At 50.7% G+C, this 19,533-nt stretch overlaps 1 protein-coding gene across 2 annotated transcripts in view; it reads left to right on the top strand.

Moving 5' to 3' along the window:
• Positions 1-18,618, top strand: part of RBM33 (RNA binding motif protein 33) — an 84,050-nt gene extending 65,432 nt beyond the window's left edge. The window contains exons 15-18 of one of the 2 annotated variants that reach the window (XM_074315054.1): positions 4,709-4,915; positions 7,030-7,218; positions 12,291-12,379; positions 12,688-18,618. In XM_074315054.1, the coding sequence (XP_074171155.1) occupies positions 4,709-4,915; positions 7,030-7,218; positions 12,291-12,379; positions 12,688-12,736 (534 nt within the window). In that variant the 3' untranslated portion in view covers positions 12,737-18,618. Of the gene's footprint in view, positions 1-4,705; positions 4,916-7,029; positions 7,219-12,290; positions 12,380-12,687 lie in introns of both variants that reach the window. The other variant, XM_074315053.1, reaches the window with a different exon arrangement.
• The last annotated feature ends 915 nt before the right edge of the window (positions 18,619-19,533 follow it).

Raw genomic sequence — 19,533 nt, 5'->3', positions numbered from 1 at the left:
TCCCATGGCCGGGGGACCTCGGGACTGGGAGCGCTGGGACACGGCGGCTCCCGGAGTGGGCAGGCCGGGGGCAGCTGCCGAGGCCTCCCGCGAGCCTGTGTGCCAGCCACAGCGGGCAGGAGAGGCAGTGCAGGGCCCAAGACACCAGCCCTGCGCGCGCCGCTCCCCTGTCCTTGCAGGCGCGCTCTGCTGAGAGGATTTTTGTGATCCCCGTATTTCTGAACTTTAAACAGGGGTCAAGCCTACGTAAAAAAGTAAACTTTTCTTGAAAGGAAATAAAAGTTTAGAACTTCGTTTTTCAGGATTCTTATCTGACATTAATATGGCCAGACGTAAATTGATCAGTCTCTTATCCAAAATAACAATGAAGAGAATTTTTATTTGGGGTGTTTACTGACTAAATGTTTATGTTCTCAGTTCCCAGTTTACAAATCATCAGGTCACCGCAGTGTTACGTGTTTATCACCCAAATATCTGTACACAATTTTGTGTATCTTAAAATAGGCCAATAGTAATATCCTGCTTTTGGTACAGCTCTTCTTTTAAAAATCAAACTTGCTCTCTAGACCATCATGATTTTAGCTTTGGGTCACTGACGAAAGCAGTTTCGAAATACCCATCCTCTTGTCCGCTGTGTATGTGGACATCGTTCTCTCCAGGCCACGTGCAGTGGCCGCCACTCTTTCTGCACCCGGCACTGTATCTTCCGATGCACTTGTGACTGTCTCGCTAACCTGGAGGGGGCCTGGTTAGTGTCCTTGTGACATTCAGTAGCGATGTGTTTCCTGATGGACAGTGGCTATAACCTAGGATCTTGCTATTCTAACCTTTTTATAGAACATTCAGACCTACTCAGTTCTTTAAAGTATGATATACTGTTTATTGGTTTATTCAATAAATATTTCAGTGCCATCTTTGTGCACAAGAAATTAGGGCTTGGTGAAACAAAACAGACGGGTCTAAAGCACGGGTTTCTGTAGACTTTTACCGGGGAGCTTGTGCTGTAGGGAGCCTGGGACTCTCACCTAGTCAGGCGAGCTTCCGGGGGGTTTGTTTAGACCCCGCAAGGCCATAAAACAGAAGACTTTCCCAGAGAGCTAACCACACAGGGCATCCAGTGAACAGGGCAGGAGCTGGGCCACAGCGGTAGATGGAGTGTAGTAGAGCTGTGTGCGGGGTTTGTGGCCAGTGCCATCTGCATGTAACACACGGCCTCTCGTGGGACCTGGGGGCTCGTGTGAAGTGTCAGCCCATGTGAAAGAGATGCTTTTCAGGACGGTGTGACTTCACATGTGCCCAGTGACTTTATGAATCTTCTACTAACACAACTTCAGTAGGATTTTGGATAAATTAACAAATGGTGACACTGGCTCTTAAGAAAGATGGGGCTATGTGGTATATACCCTTAATGTTTTTCAGCTTTTTGGTGTTGAAAACTTCCAGCAGATACGAAACTAGAGAGAGTTCCTATAGCTTTTTAGATTAAAGACTGACAAGTTGTGTACTTAAGACAGGCCAGCCCTGCCTGACAGCGGTACCTGCTCACACCTTGGCTAGAAGAACCTGTGGGGAGGGTTCTGGAAGCACAGACCGGAAGCCGGACTGCTTGTGTGGGTCCTGGTCCTGCAAACGGCCTGCCTGGCCGCGGTTTTTCCATTTTCATTCTCCGTCAGATGGGAATGACTCCCAGCAAAGGCACATTTCCGGCTCTTAACGGCACACATACAGAGGCACAGCCACAGAACGTTGGAGGGCCGCCTCCTTCAGCCCTGGCTGCACACCTCCAGCACTGAGGAGCCTTCAAACAGGCCGCATCGGGGTTCCAGCTCCAGAGCATTTAATCCGATGGTTCTGGATTAAAGCCAGGGCACTGGCATCCGGAAGCCCCCAGGTGACAGGTGTGCAGACTGCTGTGGGGTAGTCTGAACAGGATGGTCCTGAGGGGAGAGCACTTAGCTTTTCATCACTAGTGTGATGCGAGCTGTCTGTCCATCTTTAGGTGATACCCTGTATCGGGCTGACAGAAGTCCCTTCTCTCCCTGGTTTGTTGAGTGTGTTTCTGGTGAATGCTTTTCCTGCGCCTGTGCAGGTGGTCCTGTGCTCCTTTCCTCTGAATGTGGGCTCTGTACATTGATCGATTTTCTAGGGATAAGCCAACCTTGCATTCCTGGGATAAGTCTTACTTGGTCCTGGTGTAGAACCCTTTATCTGTGTTGCTGAATTAGTTTGCTAGTATTTTGGTAGGATTTTTTTCATGTGTGTTCATGAAGGATATTCTTTTGTGGCTTTCTTGTCTTTTGATGTCTTTGTCTGGCTTTTTATCAGGATAACGGCAGCCTCAAGGAATGAGTGGGAATATTCTCCCTTTCCTGTTTTCTGACAGAAATTGTGTGATATGGGTAGTCTTTCTTCCTTAAAAAGTTGATGGAATTCCTCAATAAGTCCATTTGGGCCCAGGATTTTCTCTGTGGGAGGTTTTTAAGTATCAATTCAGTGTCTTCTCAGATTTTCAGATTGTCTCTTCTTGAATCAATTTTGGTATCTTGCATCTCTTACGGAATTTGTCCATTTTATCTAAATTGTATAATATGTTGTTACAAGGTTGTTCAGAATATCCTTTTTTAACTTCTGTCATGCCAGTTCTGATATTTCTGATTATCAGAATTATATGCTTCTATTCCTGATTTTGGTCATTTGTCTTCTTTCCTTTGTTCTTGGTTAGTTTAATTACCGGAGTATCAATTTTGTTGATCTCAAAAATCCAACTTTTCATTTCATTGATTTTTTTTCTCGATTGTTTTTCTATTTTACTATGTCATCGCCTTTCATTGCGATCTTAGATTTCCTTGTATTTGGGGTTTGGTTTCTTTTTTCCCCCCCTTAGCTTCTTGAGATAAAAGCTCAAGTTATTGATTATAGATCTCTTTTCCTTTCTGATAGAACTGCTTTGTTGCATCCCTTAGATTTTGGTATGTTGTATTTTCATTTTCATTCAGTTCCAAATGTTTTTGTTCAATTTTTTCTTATTTCTTAGCCTGGTTTCCTAGGGGTCGACCTGGTTGCTGCATAGCTCAGTGGTCAGTCACTTGTTCAGGAAGAGGTAGCCAGTGTCCAGGTACCGGGAGCCCTCGGCCCGTGATCGTTGTGGGTCGGAGCCGGCACCGGGCGCCCACGAGGCCCCGCCAGCCAGTGCTTCTAGGGGAGGGCGTACCTAGCCCTTCAGTGCCTCTCTCGTTGCCAGAATCCCCTCGTTAAGTTCATTGGGTTTCTGGCTAGGGGGCTGTTGTTCCAGACGAGACCAAGACCAGAGGCCAGCAGTCCTGGCTGTGGCGTCCCCGTGTTCCCCTTCCCTCCACGGACTTAGCTCCTGTGGCCATGGCAGTGTTGGGTCAGGTCGGCTTTGTGGTTCCTTTCCCCACGCACTCTGAGAGCACTGCTTGTCCACTCAGGAACGGATGCCACTCCGTTTCTTCATGTTTGTTGATTTCCAGAGTCCTGAAACGATTGTTTTGTACGGTTTTGTCCAGTTACACGCTCTCTCCATGCCAGAAGTCCTGTCCTGTGTGACATTTTGAATCTCATTTTTTTCCTTAAGTTCCCATTAGTTTGGGCAGTTTTTGCAAAAACCTTATCTACACCCATCTTTCTCCAGCCCCTGTTCCTTCCCTTTGTTCCATTAAAATGTCTCCTAAAGAGAGGTTTAGAGAGACCAAAGATAGAAGCGCTGCGTCTGGCCTAACGTACCAAGTCCTCTTGGAAATCCCGTGTAGCTGAGCAATCTGCGTGGGGACGGTCTGCTAATAACCCCTGACCGATGGGTTCCTGTTTGTGTCAGGAGCAGACAGGGTGCTGATAAAAGTCTGGCTGTCCTTTTCACAGTCGAGCGTCCATTTCTGTTCCAGTCACGTGCTTCAGCAGGGCAAGGTCTGGTTCTCTGGCTGGCCACTCCTCCCTTCCTGGCCCCCGCCACCTGCTGGAAAGACGCTCCTTAGCGCTGCAGGTAGCTGATGGGCACATCCAGGGGTGTTTCTATGCTGCCTGCTGCTGTGGACGTCAGTAGTGCAGCTTGGGTGTGTGCTTGCTTCCTGACTGACTAACAGTGTTTAAGGTCAGGAAATGAGGGGACGTGAGTAAAACACGAAAGGTTAGATTTCTGATCCTTGTCAAGCTGTTACTAGCACATGGGCTCCTCTGAAATTGCTGACTGTGATTGGTGGTAGATGGCACTTGCAGCTCAGCGGGAGGAAGGGTGACAGGGGAGCCCCTCAGCCCGTGAGTGCTGTGCCCAGATGCGGTGCAGGTGTATTCCCAGGAGAGGCAGGCTGGGACGAGTCGGGACGGTGGCTCATGTAGGCAGCCTCGACTCGGAATGGAAAGTGGAAAACCTCTGCTACGCACACGCAGATCCTCACACGGACGCTCATGCAAATGGAAATGCAGTTGAGTGTGAAGTCTGTGTAAAGTTAAGCACTGCTTCACTGAACCAGACGGGAATGGACACAATCAAAGATCTTAGTGTTTCACATTTTCAAAATGTTATTAAAACCCAAACATTGTCAGGTGAGAAACTTCCCAGTAGCTCTGGTAAAATGACAGTGTTGGCTTTCCTGTGTTGGATTGTTTGCGTCTCACTTGAAACTGACCAGTGCCAGGGAGTGGCGTCTGGCTGTGTGGGTCCTGATCAGAGTGCTGCCTGTTCTTTCAGCAGGGAGGAGAGAGCGATGGCTATTTTCATCCGGAGGGCCAGCCCCAGCGGCTCCCCCAGCCCCCCGAAGTGAGGCAGCAGCCTGTCCGCAAGGTGACGCTGACCAAGGGGTCCCTTCAGCAGCCCCAGCACCTGCCCATGGGGGCCCACATGCACTCGGCCGGCCCTCCAGGCATTAAGAACATCCCAGGACTCCATCCGGCCAAGAAGGTACGGCTGTTCCCACACTGGGTGGTGAGGCCAGACTGGGCCCTGAAGGCGTGCATGGCGCACAGTAGGACTGCTCAGACAGGAGACTAAAGGAGCCCTCATTTCGTCAGTTCTGCACGCCTCTTCTCATGGCTTTTTCACGGTGCAGCTCTGAGCTCTGAGCCACCTCGCCCATGGGATCTCCAGACTCCGCAGCTGGGGAACCAGGTGTCGGCTCGTCCATTTCCTCCCCATGACCCCAGCTGACAGGTGGGAACCAAGGCCTTTGGGGGTGACGTGCCCTGTCTAAGAAAGTGGCTCTGACCCTGGGCCTTTCTCCTCTCCTCGCCCTGCGGGTGGAAGGTGTGCTCCGTTCTCTGAGCTGAGGTTAGGCAGGAGGCACGGGCATCCAGCGCCCGTGTGGGGAGCGGCTGCTGTCGTCACGTGGCCTGAATTGAAGGAGTGGCCACTCGTCTAGTTTGTCCTGCTGGCGGAGAGCCCGCCCCTCAGCCTCGAGTGAGGGGCATCTGTGCAGCTTCCCCAAAGCCTGACAGTCAAGTCCCCTCAGTGCAGAAGCCAGACACTCCTTGTCTGAGGAAATTAGCAAGGGAGGAAGAGGGGCAGCAACACCTGCTTTGAGTTTCTTCTAGAAAGCTCCGGAGTCTGCTAGTTCATCCTGCCTCCTTATCTTGCTACTGACACTGCAGCAGTGTTAACACGAAGATTGTTCTGAGTCTTTGAAGTATTTACATCAACACTTTGTGACGTAAGGCAAACAAGATCATTCCACTTTTAATTTACAGCAGGAGACAGGTGTACAGACAGTCTGTCTTGACTCCCGGTAGTCTCTAGATTGTTCCAGTCTAGGTTTTCTTCAGTCAGGTGTTGCCCTGGCTGTGCATATGAGAAAGACCTTAGAAAAATACCCCCGCTTCCATCCATGCAGCTCTGCATTAAAGCGAGCCCTCGAGTTTCCTCGTCGACCTCAGTTTGCTGTGTGATGAGAGCTCTGAGCAAGACCCTCTAGGAACGGCTCTGCCACCATGTAACTTACAGCTGGAACAGAAGAATCCTTCTTTACTGCTCGATCCAGCCAGCACAGCCAAGGGTGGAGATGTGTTTTCCAATGGAACTTGAAACTTTCCCAAAACCCACTTCACAGGACTAATTTGTAACCTTCCGCAGAGTGTTAAGAAATGTCCCTTTCCCCTTGTGGTGCTCACTCATGTTCTAAGGTTCCATGCTTTCTGATTCCCACTTAACCTTCCTCTCTGCCCATTTTTATGGTGAAATGGGAGGCCATTTTTGACCTTTTCTACCCAGACTCTAGGGTCTAATCCAGGTAGGACACCTGGGAAATCCGGTGCTGCTCCGTCCCTCCCCGCTGACTGAGTTTCACTCCTGTCCTACGCTGGACGAGCTTTGTGTAGAGAATGCTCTTGGCACTGGTGCTTTGCGTTCCTAGCTGGAAAATACCAGAAAGATCAGCTGTGTCCTGTTTTGAAAGATCTCAGAACAGTGATTTTGAACCCTGGGCAGCCTCACCTTAGACCGGCGATGTCATACCGGGGGAGGGAAGGGCGCATGCAGTCAGTGTTCGGTTTGCGGTTTGGGGTTTTCTGTTTGCAGCTCTGCAGAGGAACCTGATGCAGAATTTGCCTTTTGGGTTCTCAGGGTGGCCCATGCACGTACTTCCCAGGCGAGCTGGGTCTGTGCTCTTGTGCTTTCGGTGACTGTGGCTGTGTAGCACCATACACAGTTCACCCACCCCGCCCCCGCCGCACTGGCCCAGAGTACAGAAGGAGGCAATAATCGGGCTCTCGGCCTTGAGGACCCTGCCCAAGTCCTCACCTCTGCTACTTGCAGCAAGTTTGTGAGCCCTGCTGCATCATCCATAGAACGGTGGGGACACGGGGCCTGCCTCGTCCTGCAGGGACCAGGACGGACCCAGACTGCTCCTTCCTTTCTGATCGTGGATAAAAGCTGCAGAAAACCCTCTAGGTCACGGTATAGTTTAATGGATCTGAGTTACCTGCTCATTGTTATAGCTTATTAGTTGTAAAAACAAAAATGAAAAAACAAAACAAAAAAACGCCCAAAACTTGTCATTGAACCATCCGTCTTGTCACTGACAGGTCATTGCGCACGGGCGAGGCCGGGGAGCGGCAGGGCCCATGGGGCGCGGCCGCCCGATGCCCAACAAGCAGAACCTGCGGGTGGTGGAGTGCAAGCCGCAGCCCTGCGTGGTGTCTGTGGAGGGGCTGTCGTCCTCCACCACGGATGCCCAGCTCAAGAGCCTGCTCATGTCCGTGGGGCCCATTCAGGTAGGTGCCTGGCTCCCTGCGTCCGTGCCCGCGCCCCAGCCCACAACTCGGTGTTTCCTGCTTTGCCCTCCCTCCTGTGGGTTCCTTCCAGTTAAAGTAGCACATCGGGGAGGAAGGACAGGTGTGTTACCTGCCTGTGCTCTCGCTATCAGCACTTTGGCCCCCGAGTTGGATTACTGGGAAGTCTTCAGATGCTCAGTTCGAAACTTGATGAAATCATTCCAACCGAACAAATTATCCTTTGAAATCCTCAGTTATCCTAAAGTTCACATATGCACCCCTCATCAGACAGTTTTTCTTTTGTCACACACTTGTTTTCGTTGTAATAATTTGAAAGCTTTCTTGACCTTAATTTCCAGAAGCAGCTTCCCAGTGTTAACAAGTGGAACTTGGATTCGAGTTTACAAATAGGAAACAGTGTGAACTGTATTGGGCTCTCTTTTAAATTTTAAAACTGGCTGATGCTAAGAGCGTAAAGCCCTCTACTGAGCTGGCTACAGCTGGGTCTCCAACTCTGTGGGAAACACGCTTTTCCCATGCGATTTCTGGTCTCCACAGCTTCTGGAGTCCCATAGGTAAACTGGCAAGGACACAATCCACCTGCTTGTCCCTGAGCAGCGAGCGTGTTGCTGGTCCTGTCTGGCCCTCCTGCCACATCTCAGTCATAGGTGTCCGCCATCGGGGTCTGAGTGAGTGCAGACCACCTCATCATTGGGACGGGTGGGAACCCTGGACGCCCGAGTAACACAGCACTTGCTTTTAAGAGGGTGTGTAGCCTCTTTCTTCATGAGTGAAGGGAGAAACATTTGAGACTAGGCTTGATACAAGTAATTCATTATTACATGTTTTAAATCTCCATCTACTATTGTGAGTTCCTAAAAGTGAGGAGTGACGGGCACCCTTCTGAAAACTGTCCATTGCCCCTGTAACTACTTGACCGTCCTCTTTGGATTCCTAGAGAGGTGGGCAGGCTTGGTTTAATGTGTATGTAGTAATGGAAGGTTAACCAAGGACTTTGGTGTCTGTTTTTCGAAGAGTCGATTTCCCGTGCTGTGGGCAGGTCCAGTTTCTCAGTTATCAGAGGCAGAAAGCTTATGTTCAGGGAGAGTTGTTTCCAGACAGTTAATAACATGGATTAATTTGCAGGAACAGAACTGACACTAGAGAATTGTAGATGCACTGAAATGTGGTGATCCTGACCTGAGACCCAAACAGATGGTGTTTGAGAATTTGGGGGCAAATCACAGTTCAGCAGCGGGTCCAGACTGAAAACCAGAGCCTGGTCTGAGTTCTGCGTGCAGTGCCATCTCGAGGGCTGGTGTTGTGCCCATGTCCTGCTGCGTCTCTGTTGGGTGGCACTACTGCTGGCATCTGTGACCTGCTCGGTGTCTGGCCCTGCTTCCTCGTGTGTGCTCCTGAGGGTTCTCTGGAACACCCTCGAGGACGTTACAGTTTCCAAGAGCTGTGTCTGAACTGGCAGGTTCTTTGCTTCTCGCAGCTCTGCCTGCACGTGCAGAAGGTGCGTTGCAAGGATTGGCTTGGAGCCATTGTTAAACTTCCCCACCTCGGTCTTGTCCTTCTTAAAAACTGCAGTTTGCACTTGAGAGTTAGAGGTTTCTTGGATGACCTTTTCTCCTCTCATTTGCTCCCCCCCCCCCCCCCCGTTATGGAAAAGAGGGACTAGAGATTGATTGAGGGCACTTAAAGCTGAGCAAAAACAATGTTGGCTTGTTTTGGTTAGAAGGAGACAGGAAAACAAGAGTGAGGTTTTCTAGGTGACATCGCTCCTCTTCGAAAGGAGTGGAAGGTGAGGCCCCACGTGCCGCTGTAGAACACCTGTGCAGCGATGGATTTCGTGCTTCTGCCAGGGCCTGACCACCCCCTGGGACAAAGCAGTGTGTCTCGTGGCCTGCTGGTCTTAGTCCCATGGGGTGGTTTTGAGTGGGAGTGTAGACATTTAATCACTGCATTCACAGAATGCTAAGGTTATTAGTTTTATAAAACCACACTGACATAACAAGCTTCTACCAGCGTTAGAGTGATATTGACAAGTATAAGTTAAAAAATATATATAGCAAGATGTCACCGTGGTTTAAATATAATACACTTCAAAGGGATGGTGCCAAGAGACCCAGGCCTCCTGCTTTCCTGGTCTGAGGAAGGAAAAGGTGGCCAAGCCCTAGTGCGTCAAGCTGTGGCGCCACCTCGTGTCCACGTGGTGTAACAGCAGGTGGCGGCGTCTGGACTGGGAGGGCCCTGTTCCTTTGGGCCCTTCGAATTATAGAGAATTGATTGCAGTTAGCTGTGTATGAACTCTGCTTTTCGAGCTGTGGGACCGAGAGGCTTTCTCAGTGTGACCGTGCCTCGCTCGCAGCAAAGGGACGGGGAAGATGAGGCTTCAGTTTAGGTCCTGATTTTGCCATTTCTTGGTGTGCGACTTCTGGACACAGTCCTTCACTTTTGTGAGTCTAGGTTTTTCCATCGGGCTCTCATAAACCACGTCACACCTTAAAAACGCTGCCATGTGACTTCATTGTTCCCTGGCATAGCCTGGAAGAGAGGGCAATGAAAGAGGCAGGACACCCACGTGCCACTGAGGGAAAGCACGGTGAGCAGTGAGGGCAAACAGCAGCCCAGCCTCCCATTGGCGTGTCGCATCAGCCTATGTCCCCTGTCCCAGGGGCTGGCCTCCAGGCGGCGGGGAGGGTCCTGAGGACCCACCAGTTTGCCAGCCTGGGGCCCACACTGCCGTCCCGTGGGGCCCAGAGGAGCGGGAAGCCTGTCGGGTCCCCAGTGAGGGGAGACACTTCAGGTGGCCTCGTCAGGCAGGGCCCTGTGGGGAGCATTGGAGCTTCTCTGAAGGTGAGAGCACCTCGTCCTTTGGGCCTGGTTCTGACTGACCAGGAGGGTCTGGTTGGTGACATTGAAGACGCCGGTGTCTCAGTGAAAGCAGTCCAGTCATTTTGAAGTTAGCACATTGGGAAAGAAAATGGCAGGACAGTCCCAGGCAGCCCGACCCAGGCTTGCAGATGTGGGCGTGGCACAGGACCTGAAGTTCTGAGGGACAAGAGGTGACTTGGAGGGAAGCCCAGAAGTGAAGGACGGTTGTGAGGAGACAGTGTCGAGACACAGCAGCCCTTCCAAGAGCTCAGGCATGTCCCGAAGGGTCAGTTTGTGCAGCTGGGGGCGGATGGAGCCGCAGCTGGTGACGTGCACAGGAGGCTGTCACCACGTACCTACGTCCGAGCAGAGCGGAGCTAGCAGTGCTTTAGGCAGGTGTCATGAGGTGGACGAAGCAAGCCTGAGCTTGGGGTTCAGGGGAGCGCAGTATCAGCACCAAAGGTGCCCCGACACATTGCGGTGATGGATGCCATTGTGTCGTTGTGTGCAGGCGTGGGGGCTTAGTTGATTTTGTGACTCGGCATGTGACGGGCTGCCTGAGGCGCTGTAGACCCCTTCGGGAAGTGTTTGCTGCTTCACTCAGGTGCCCACTGCCAGCGACAGGTGAGAGTGAAGCGTGCAGAGAGGAGAGTTACCCAATGAAGGGTCCCAAGGGATCCGAATGGGCGCTGGGTAAGGAGGCGGCCTGCTGGGCCTGGAGAAGGAAGGAGGTCAGGGGACGAGTGACTGCAGGTGCCATGATGGGCAGGAGGGTTATCGCACGGTCTTCAGTGCTTCCCACCCGTCCCCTAAACGCGGCTGCTTTTAAACAGTTTCACTTGGTGTTTAAAACAACTAATATTTGTGGCTTTGGGTAATTCTTGAAGGTGCGAGGATTTGTCGGCTGGAGGGGAAAGCGTTTACTGGACCTGTCGGGGCTGCAGAGTCTCCTGTATCCCACGCTACAGTTTATGTGACACGCACATGGGCTCTTCCCAGACAGAGGAGGAGCAGGGAAAAGAGGCCAGGATGCCCAATAGCGTGGACATTTGTCACTGTTAGGGACGTGTCTCATGGCAGTTGAGTCACGTGGCCCCGAATGGGGTTGTTGAATGTGAGTGCAGGAAGTGCCAACTAAAGGAGTGTTTGAACTTGAATTTCGCGATTTAATAGCAGCAGTTAGCTGTTCCCACACATTGTCTGAAGATGTCTTGTCTCTGAAAAGCAAACAGTAGATCAGCGTGAAAGTTCCAGCTGCACACCAGTAAACTGTTTGGGGGGAGTTGGGGGCTCAGAGTGAATGTGCAGACTTGAGAAGGATTTTAACTTCTCGTTCGTTCTGGGTGAATTCAAGTGTTTATATGAACACGTGCTACTGATTTGCAGACGTACATATTTTCAAAGCAGAAACCAGTGATCATAAGCCTTTTAGCTTTCAGTGCAGTGTCGTTTCCTCTTCCCCCAAAGAACTCACTAATATTTGTCGTTTTGTTGATAGGTTGAATATTGATCATTTCCGTAATTCAATCCTATATCTAGAAAATAGGGTTGGTTTTTGAAAGAGGGTGCAAAAATGTAAATGAAGGGGAACAGTCAAGATCCAAATTGTAACAATGTTCTCATTACTTGTGCTGACTGAGAACCGGGCCATCCTATGCGGTTTATGCTGTTTTGGCTATTTGCTCCTCAAATTGAGCTTTAACCCGCTTAGATACACATAACAAACTGGGGTAAAAACATCAAATGTTTTTACCATTTTATATGATAAATGGTAAAAACGAAACTTCATGTCTTCATTTCACATTGGGAAATCACCCATAGGAAATAGTCACCACTGAAATCTAGATACTTTTTTTTCTCAGAAGAGGAGCGTAGTATTTTCAAAATGTAGGTTCCATGGAAAATCATGGGACAGGAAGGCATGAGAGCACGAAGTGACTCCAAAGGTACCTGCCCCCCTGGCCTCAGAGAAGGTTTAGAGGGACGATGGGGCGGTTGATGGTCAGATGATGGAGGTGTTCGCGCCAGGCTTGGTCAGGGGAATGATTCAATGGATTGGTGAGAAAAATGGCCGGGGACGTAGACTTGGTTTGTTATAGTGATCCACGTGTAGGCCGGGCTGAAACTTTGTGTTAAGTCTAACATGTGCGTGTACAGTGAGATACTGAAATGTTTGTGTTTTCTTTCTCTAGAGTTTACAGATGCTTCCCCAGCAACGGAAAGCCATAGCCAAGTTTAAGGAACCAGCCCATGCATTAGCGTTTCAGCAGAAGTTCCACAGGTAGACACTGTCTTCCATGGTCCTGGGGGCGTGGGTGAAGACAGCCTCTGCCACCTGCTCTCTGTCCACGTGGCTGCCACACCCCCTGCGTGTGTGTCCACCTGTCACCACAGAGCTGTGCCGAGCGGCCGTGCGTCCGTCCGTCATGCGCAGTTACCCTGTCTGTGTCTGGGGTTCTCTGTCTGTCTGCGCTTTGATGGAATAGATTGTCTTCAGTCAGGACCCACCATGCGACGCCAGCTTTTTTCTGCCTTGGTAAGCTGACTGCCAAGGTGACTCACTGTTGCTGTTTCTTTCCGTTTCCACAGGCACATGGTCGATCTGTCTCACATAAACGTGGCCCTGATCGTTGAGTGATTTCTGACAGGGAAGCCTGACCTTGCACTGCACACACGCTGTGGTGTTTCTCCGCGGAAGCTGCCAGCGCAGGACCGCTCGAGCTGAGGGCTCTCTGTCCAGTCTTGTAACTAGTCCGCAGCGCCAGGCGGCCCCGCTCTGGTTCCGGGAGAGCTGAACTGACGGCACGTGGCGGCTGGAGCTCGGTGTTAGGTTGCTTCAGGTTTTGTGGTCACCTCAGAGAACTGCAGTTTTTGTTTCCTTTTGTTTTCAAAGTGCTTCCAATGCATGTAGACGTTGTTGTTCGTCATCTTCTGTCTGGTCGAGCACAGTGACTTAGGTTCAGGAGACAGCATCCGCGTCCCAGACGCTGAGCAGCTTTCACGGCAAAGAATATTTGATAATGGTTGCACTTATCTTCAGTGCAGGTAGACAAGTTTTCCCAGCCAAGCATACCTTGCGTAACCTTCTTAGAAAGCCCTCCAAAGGCTCTTGTAAAAACATGGATGGGCATTTGCGTGGTTGTGATTGACAGTTGCATAGCCTAGAAAGCAGGGTGAGGGTGCTTGGGGGTGGTGCCAGTCGTGTGGCAGATTCTGCTTCTTGTAAAGATTCCAAATGGCCAACTGCGTATTCCTCGTTCCAGAGGGGCCCACCCACTCCTTTTAACTTGCCAGGGGAGGCGAGGACGCAGGTGGCCAGCACCATGCAGCCCTCGTGGGGGGTCCCCTGCTAGGTGGGTTGTACAGCAGACCTGCCAGGCGGAGGAGCAGCCCGAAGCTCGAACAAACCTGTTTGGTTTCTCCCTCTTTTTAAATGTAGCCCCAAGTGGCATAGTCATAGTCATGTCACTGGCTCTGTGACGTGTGACATTCTTTGGGAAGTTAGTTGTCATTGTGTTAGCTTTTTTTTTTTTGAAGGCCTTTTGAGTGGGCTTGCGTGGTCCTTCAGACCTGAGAGCATGGTGACATTGGCTCTGGCATGTCACTGTTGGTGGCATGTGGTGTGAGGGATGGCGACACCCGAAGTGAAATTGTGTGCCACCCATGACCCTGCTGGAGTAATGTGGGTAGGCTCCTTTAGGTGACATACTTAACTCCCCTTAAAGCGACCTTAGTAAAATTCATTCTGGGCAAACACTGAAAAAGTGCCTTATTGCGTTCCTGCTCGCTGAGGGGAGTCTCACTGCTCTGGAGTGACCCTGACGTGGACCCAAACCACGGGAGCGAAGGACACGAGGGCATATCAGACCTTTTAGCTGCATTTCATTCCTAAGGTGTCAGGTCAGGTTTAGTCACAGAACTAAGGCAAATGGCAGCTTGTGGGCCCTTGGTGCCTCTGGTTAGTGCAGCGGGGCCCAGGACGTGCATGGGGTGCCCTGTGCAGCAGCCAGGGGCCTGGACGAGGACCCGGGGCGTGCGAGTTCCTGCCATCTCGTTTGCACAGTTGCTCTTTTATGTTACTCTTTGATATTAAACGGCCAGCACTGGACGAGAGTATCCAGACCCCGTGAGAGCTTGGGTAGCGTTGATTCTCACACGGCACGTGTGCTGAGCCTGGACATGTGGGTGGTGGCTGGCGGCTGCTCACAGGTCTCAGCTCGAGACTGTCGGCTCCTAGGAGACTCCGGGGAGCCCCCAGCTGAGGCGCCTAAGCCCCTGACTAACCCTCGGGCGCTGGCGCATGGGCCAGCCCCACCTCGCGACGCCGCAGTGCAGCGCCGTCACTGCCCACGCGTCACAAGTCGCACAGGCATGTTCATGTGTAGACGCAGAGTGGAGCCAGCTCGGGCCACAGCGGCTGCACTGAAATGGTAAGTTCAGTCGCGCATGTCGCTCCAGTGAAGAGCCAGCCAGGCAACTTCCCCACCTGGGCAGCGGGCGGTGGGCAGCCAGGACCTACTCTCTCACCGAGGGCATTGCAGTGCAGTCAGATGAGCTGAACACATTTTTGCCACTTTCTAGAGATAGTCCGTGTGTTTTGTGGCTTTGAAACCAAAAATCTGCATGTTGTCTGTGAAAGGAGGCATTTGAGTGTACTTTTTTCTAGTTAGCGAGGATAACTGATCCTACGTGGGCAATGTGGCTATTTCAAGGTCTGCTTTTGGCCTGGCCCTAGTGTGACGTGGGTGCCCGGGCACACACGCACACACGCCAGCTTTCTCTTGATACAGTTCCTGAAAGCACTGCTTCAAACGGCTCCATGCCGTGGGCACCCAGCACTGGGAATGGGCTCTGTCCCTGCAGCAAGGCCCGTGACAAAGTTGAGTTTCCTTGGAGGAAACTGCAGAAAAGGGAAGAGGCAGAATTAGAAAGTCATGGTATTTCCGTTTTCGGTGCACTTCTCGCAGCGAAATCAGACCACCGCAAGCTGAACTCTTGGAAGATCTGTTGCAACCATTATCTTTGTTCTTTATTCATCATGCATTTAAGATGAGATGCAGAAGCATTTAACATACTGTGTAAATATGGACCTTTTAAAATTAAAATGTTATTGGAAATGCTTTCAGTTCAACAACACCTTAGCTATTTGTTAGTTCTTTTGTGTTGTCTTATCAAAGTTCGATGGATACAGTTCCATTCTTGTTGATGTGTTCGTGTGTGTATTCGATTTTTATAAAGATGGGAGTAAGTCAATACATTTATCCTGACCTGTGTATTATTTGTTCACAAATTCAAGCAGCTTAAAGCCAGTAAATATCAGTGTATCTCAGAAGGTAAATACAGCCGGTGACTGTGTGGAGACAAATTACTTTTTTTTTCACCTTACCTTGTTTTGATTTTGTGCTGTAATGTAAGTTCACCTACCATAGCTGCCGACCTGAGCTAACCGTGCATTGCCATTGGTCTGGCCGCGTTTGGGAGGTCTTTATCCTGACGTTCTTCTACACGAGCACTCTGGCCTCTTTTCTAAAAGAATGTTGAGGGTTCCCTCTCTCTGGACAGGCAGCACCCTCAGTAGCTGCCTGTGGCCTCACCCTACCTGGAAGGGGCGGGGCAGGGTGGGGTGGGGCAGGGCTTCCTTGTAAGCACATTGATTTGGGTCGTTCTTACCTTGATTTGTAAAGGTCCTGGGGAAACGATTGTTCACGCTTGGTTCTGTAGTGTTTCTGAATTGTGACAGAGCTTAGATCCTGCAGCAGCATTTTGCTTAATTCTGCAAACAGAGACGTGGTTGCTGGGAGGGGGCCGGGAGAGGTACAGGGTGAAGGGGCAGGCGGAATGGCACGAATGGGGGGCGGGGGTTGCAGAATGAGGGCGTGTGCCAAGTGTCGGTAATAAACTGTTCTAACACACCGACTTCTGGGGGTCGGCAGTCCAGTGGAGAAGCATGCAACTGGTGGGACGTGGGGTCTTGGTAGGTGTCTGTTGGACGCTCTGGCCACAGGGTGGGAGGGCGCCCCGCCCGCCAGGGAGCCACCGTGTTGTCGGTGGCCGACAGGAGGACCTGGCCGCCTCGTGCGGCATAGATGAGCCCCGAGGCTGGGCCTTGCTCGTGGAGCTGGTTTTGAGAAGCTCTTACTTCTTTTCTTTTTGTTTTGGCTTTCAGGTTTTTGTTCTGTTTACTTTGTTTTTTGTTTCTGTTGTTTAATGGAAGGTAAGCTCACCTTGGTCATAGACCATTGGACTGACAGGGACCCTGTTGAGAACAGTTAGGTGTGAGAGAGGTCTGTGTGCCCTGGAGCCCTGAGCCCCTCACTCCCTCCCATCGCCCCCCGGGGAGACAGCCCACCAGGCACGGGCTTCAGGCTCCTCGCTGTCATAATGCCCTTCCCAGGGTCGTTATTAATTTTCCTCCCTTCCTGCTTGTAGGATTCCACCTTTACTCCCTGTAGCAGGTAGAGCCCCTCCCCTTTGTTTGTTTGTTTGGAGGGGGGAGAAAATACTTGAAAGATATGGTCGGTTCTTTACAGATTTTTAAGTGACATCCTAAAGGAGAATTCACTAACAGGGAGGGGTGGAGCGTGTGAAATGGGACTGGAGACGCCCATGAAGGAAGTGCAGCGTTTAGGTCATCCGGTAGGGAGAAGGTTAGGCATTTTATTGTATTTGATGAGCATTTCAGGGAACCTTTTCAACTATTTTTAAAACTTGTGAATGAAGTGTTCTTTTGGACATTCTTAAACAAGAGCTTCAAAGGCGTGTAGCCTTGATTTACTATTAAATCCTAAGGATTTTGTGTAAGGTTTTTTTGCAACCTCTTTAATTTTCATCACTTAAAGTGCCCGTGGTTTTATGTACTAGAACCAAAGCGAAACCCGCTGATTCATATTGGATCCCAGGTATACCTTCTGGTAACAGATGGGTGGGGAGGGTCCTTAGTGTCACACGGTGTGGCTCCCCTTTCCAAAGACTGTTTACACGTCTTAACTCTCTCCTGTGCCCTGTTCTGGTAGGAAATCTTTTCATTAGATGATCAGCTAAAACAAGTATCTTGAGTGACAAGTCGCTTTTTCCTTTTACTTCTAACCAACAGAAATGTAAAAATAGGTCTTCATGTTGGTGTTTTGCTTTGTTTTATTTTACTAATTTTGAAAGGTATGTAGAAAAATGCAGGCCCTTTAAAAAGAAACACCACGTAATGTTTAAATTGCAATATGTCCCACAGAGTGGACAGATGTATTATTTTCATATCTTCTGTGTTTAGTAATTTAATATACTCAAGAAACTAGGCCTCTTGCCATTCTTTCAACAAGACTGTCTTTTTAACTGCTTTCCAGTTGAAGGGCACGTGTAACGGACGCTGACTGTTAAGGGCTGTTTGAGTCTGTGCTCTGCAGGGTTGTGGTAGAATCTATAATTCAGGTCTTTACACGCACACGCACACACATGCACGCACCCCACACATTTACGCTGTGGACCGAGGAGCAAATAACCATTCAGTTTTATAATTCCGCTTTGCTTTTCACAGGCATGGGATCCGGACTGTTTCTCCTCTGTGAGGATTTTAATGCTCAGGCTTTAATTCCGCTGTTTAATTTTCAGGTTCCACCGCAGCAAAACCCCACCCCGGTTTTTTTCATTGCTGAGCTGGTTCTCTGTGGGGGCGCTGCCTTCTCTGCTGCTGCTGCTGCTGCTGTGCTGGTGGCTGGGCCACCCAGCGGGAACTCTGCTGCCCCTCCCGCCTTCCCCTTGCTTGGAGCTCCTTTCCTGCCTGGCTCTGCCCTCTTCCCGCTGCACCTCTGGATGTCCTGCGCGGCGGACATTCTTGCTCCTCTCCAGTGTTCACATGTAGAATTCCACTCTGGGGTGCGAGAATGCTGTGAGTTGTTGCCCTGGGTTTGCGACGGGGTCACCTCTGAACCTTTGCTTCGACAGGTTTCTGCTCAGGATTTCTTCCTCCAGGGCTTTGGTCGGAGAGAATAACGCTGGCATTCTGTTGTTTTGCAGTTGGACTGTGGGCGTGCGTGTGTGCGGCCGGCGGCGGCATTAATCAGCCCTTTGGTTTTGCCCTCTACTCCACAGGACCTCTTTTGCATGAGTTCACTGTTAGTAGTAGCGCCCAGTCCGCCCGGAAGTGCGGCCTGTGCGACCTGGTCACTGCTCTGGCTGACCATGGCCTTCCTAACCTTAATGCGCGTGCAGCACAGCAGGTGTGCGTGGCTCTGGGGGTGGGGAGTGCGCTGAGCGTCCCAGGCCAAGAGCGGGCTGGGTTGACCTCCGTGTTTCCTAGCAGGCACTCTGCACGCACATTGGCGGGAAGTGATGTGGCCTGGCATACCCCCCTTTGCACGTTGCACTAGTCACTGTAACAACTTTATCAGGAATAGGTGTGAAGAACAGTAGTGACATAGTTGGAAAAAATGTATTGTGTGTATCATTTGTGTGATTCCATACTGAAAAATGTGTTTGAACTGTATTGTAATTTGAAAGATGTGTTAATAAAGTATCTTGCAGTTCCCACTTTTGTTCTGTAGTGTCTGTCTCGCCACTCAGGTTTGGCCCAGCCCTCCCCTTACGCATGTGGTCAGGGCACTGCCTCCGTCCCTCAGAGGACGGCTGGCCGAGGGTGGTATTTCCCACGTCCCCGCCCCTCACCCCCTACCCACCCCTACCCCGACGTCTGCACTCGTGCAGCCCTGGGCCTGGAAGCAGGTTGTCTGATCGGTGCCCCTGTGAAGGTCACGGTGGCCGCTGGGCTCACATTGCACGGTCTGCACGAGGCTGAACTGACCGAGCGGATGGCATCAGATACGTTTTGTTTCGTTGGAAGTGGGAGAGTTAGTTTCTTTTTAAATTTGTAAAGCATTACAAATAATTGTTAACCATCGTTCACAGGACATTTGTATTCTAACACTAATAACTGAAAGTGGAGGCAGCCAGCTGCCTGCGATGCGTCCTGCCGTCTTCCCGTCCGTCTGTTTACCTGCACACTTGGCACCAGTGCAATGGCTGTTGTGTGTGCATTTGCCATTTAAAGGATCATATTGCTTTTTATGTTGCTACAAATTGCTCATAATTCAAAACCTATTTTGAAAATAAGTTGTTTTAAAAATAAAGCACTCCGGGAACCATTGTGAAAGGAAGCCATTCAGGAAACCAGGTGTTTACCTGCATGCACCCCCGTGTGGAGGTGACAGGCCTGAGTCCTGTCCGCATGGCAGTTCAGGTGGATGGCTCTCACTGTCCCCACGCACTCGTCACCTCTTGAAACCCATCTTTCTTGTCTGTCAAATGGCAGCTTAATTGTAAAGAGTAAGCAGAGATGTCTTGGGCGGATACGACCGCCAGGCTGGCCCAGCGAGTGTGTCTAGTTCCCTTTGTTCCTGGACGTGGGTGGGTGGCACAAGGCTCATTGAGGTCCCCATGTCCTTCACA

This window comes from Rhinolophus sinicus, linkage group LG11 (assembly GCF_036562045.2).
Source record: "Rhinolophus sinicus isolate RSC01 linkage group LG11, ASM3656204v1, whole genome shotgun sequence".
Taxonomy (NCBI): Eukaryota; Metazoa; Chordata; class Mammalia; order Chiroptera; family Rhinolophidae; genus Rhinolophus; species Rhinolophus sinicus.
The sequence above is the reverse complement of the archived record's forward strand: the minus strand, read 5'-3'. Positions and strand labels throughout refer to the sequence as shown.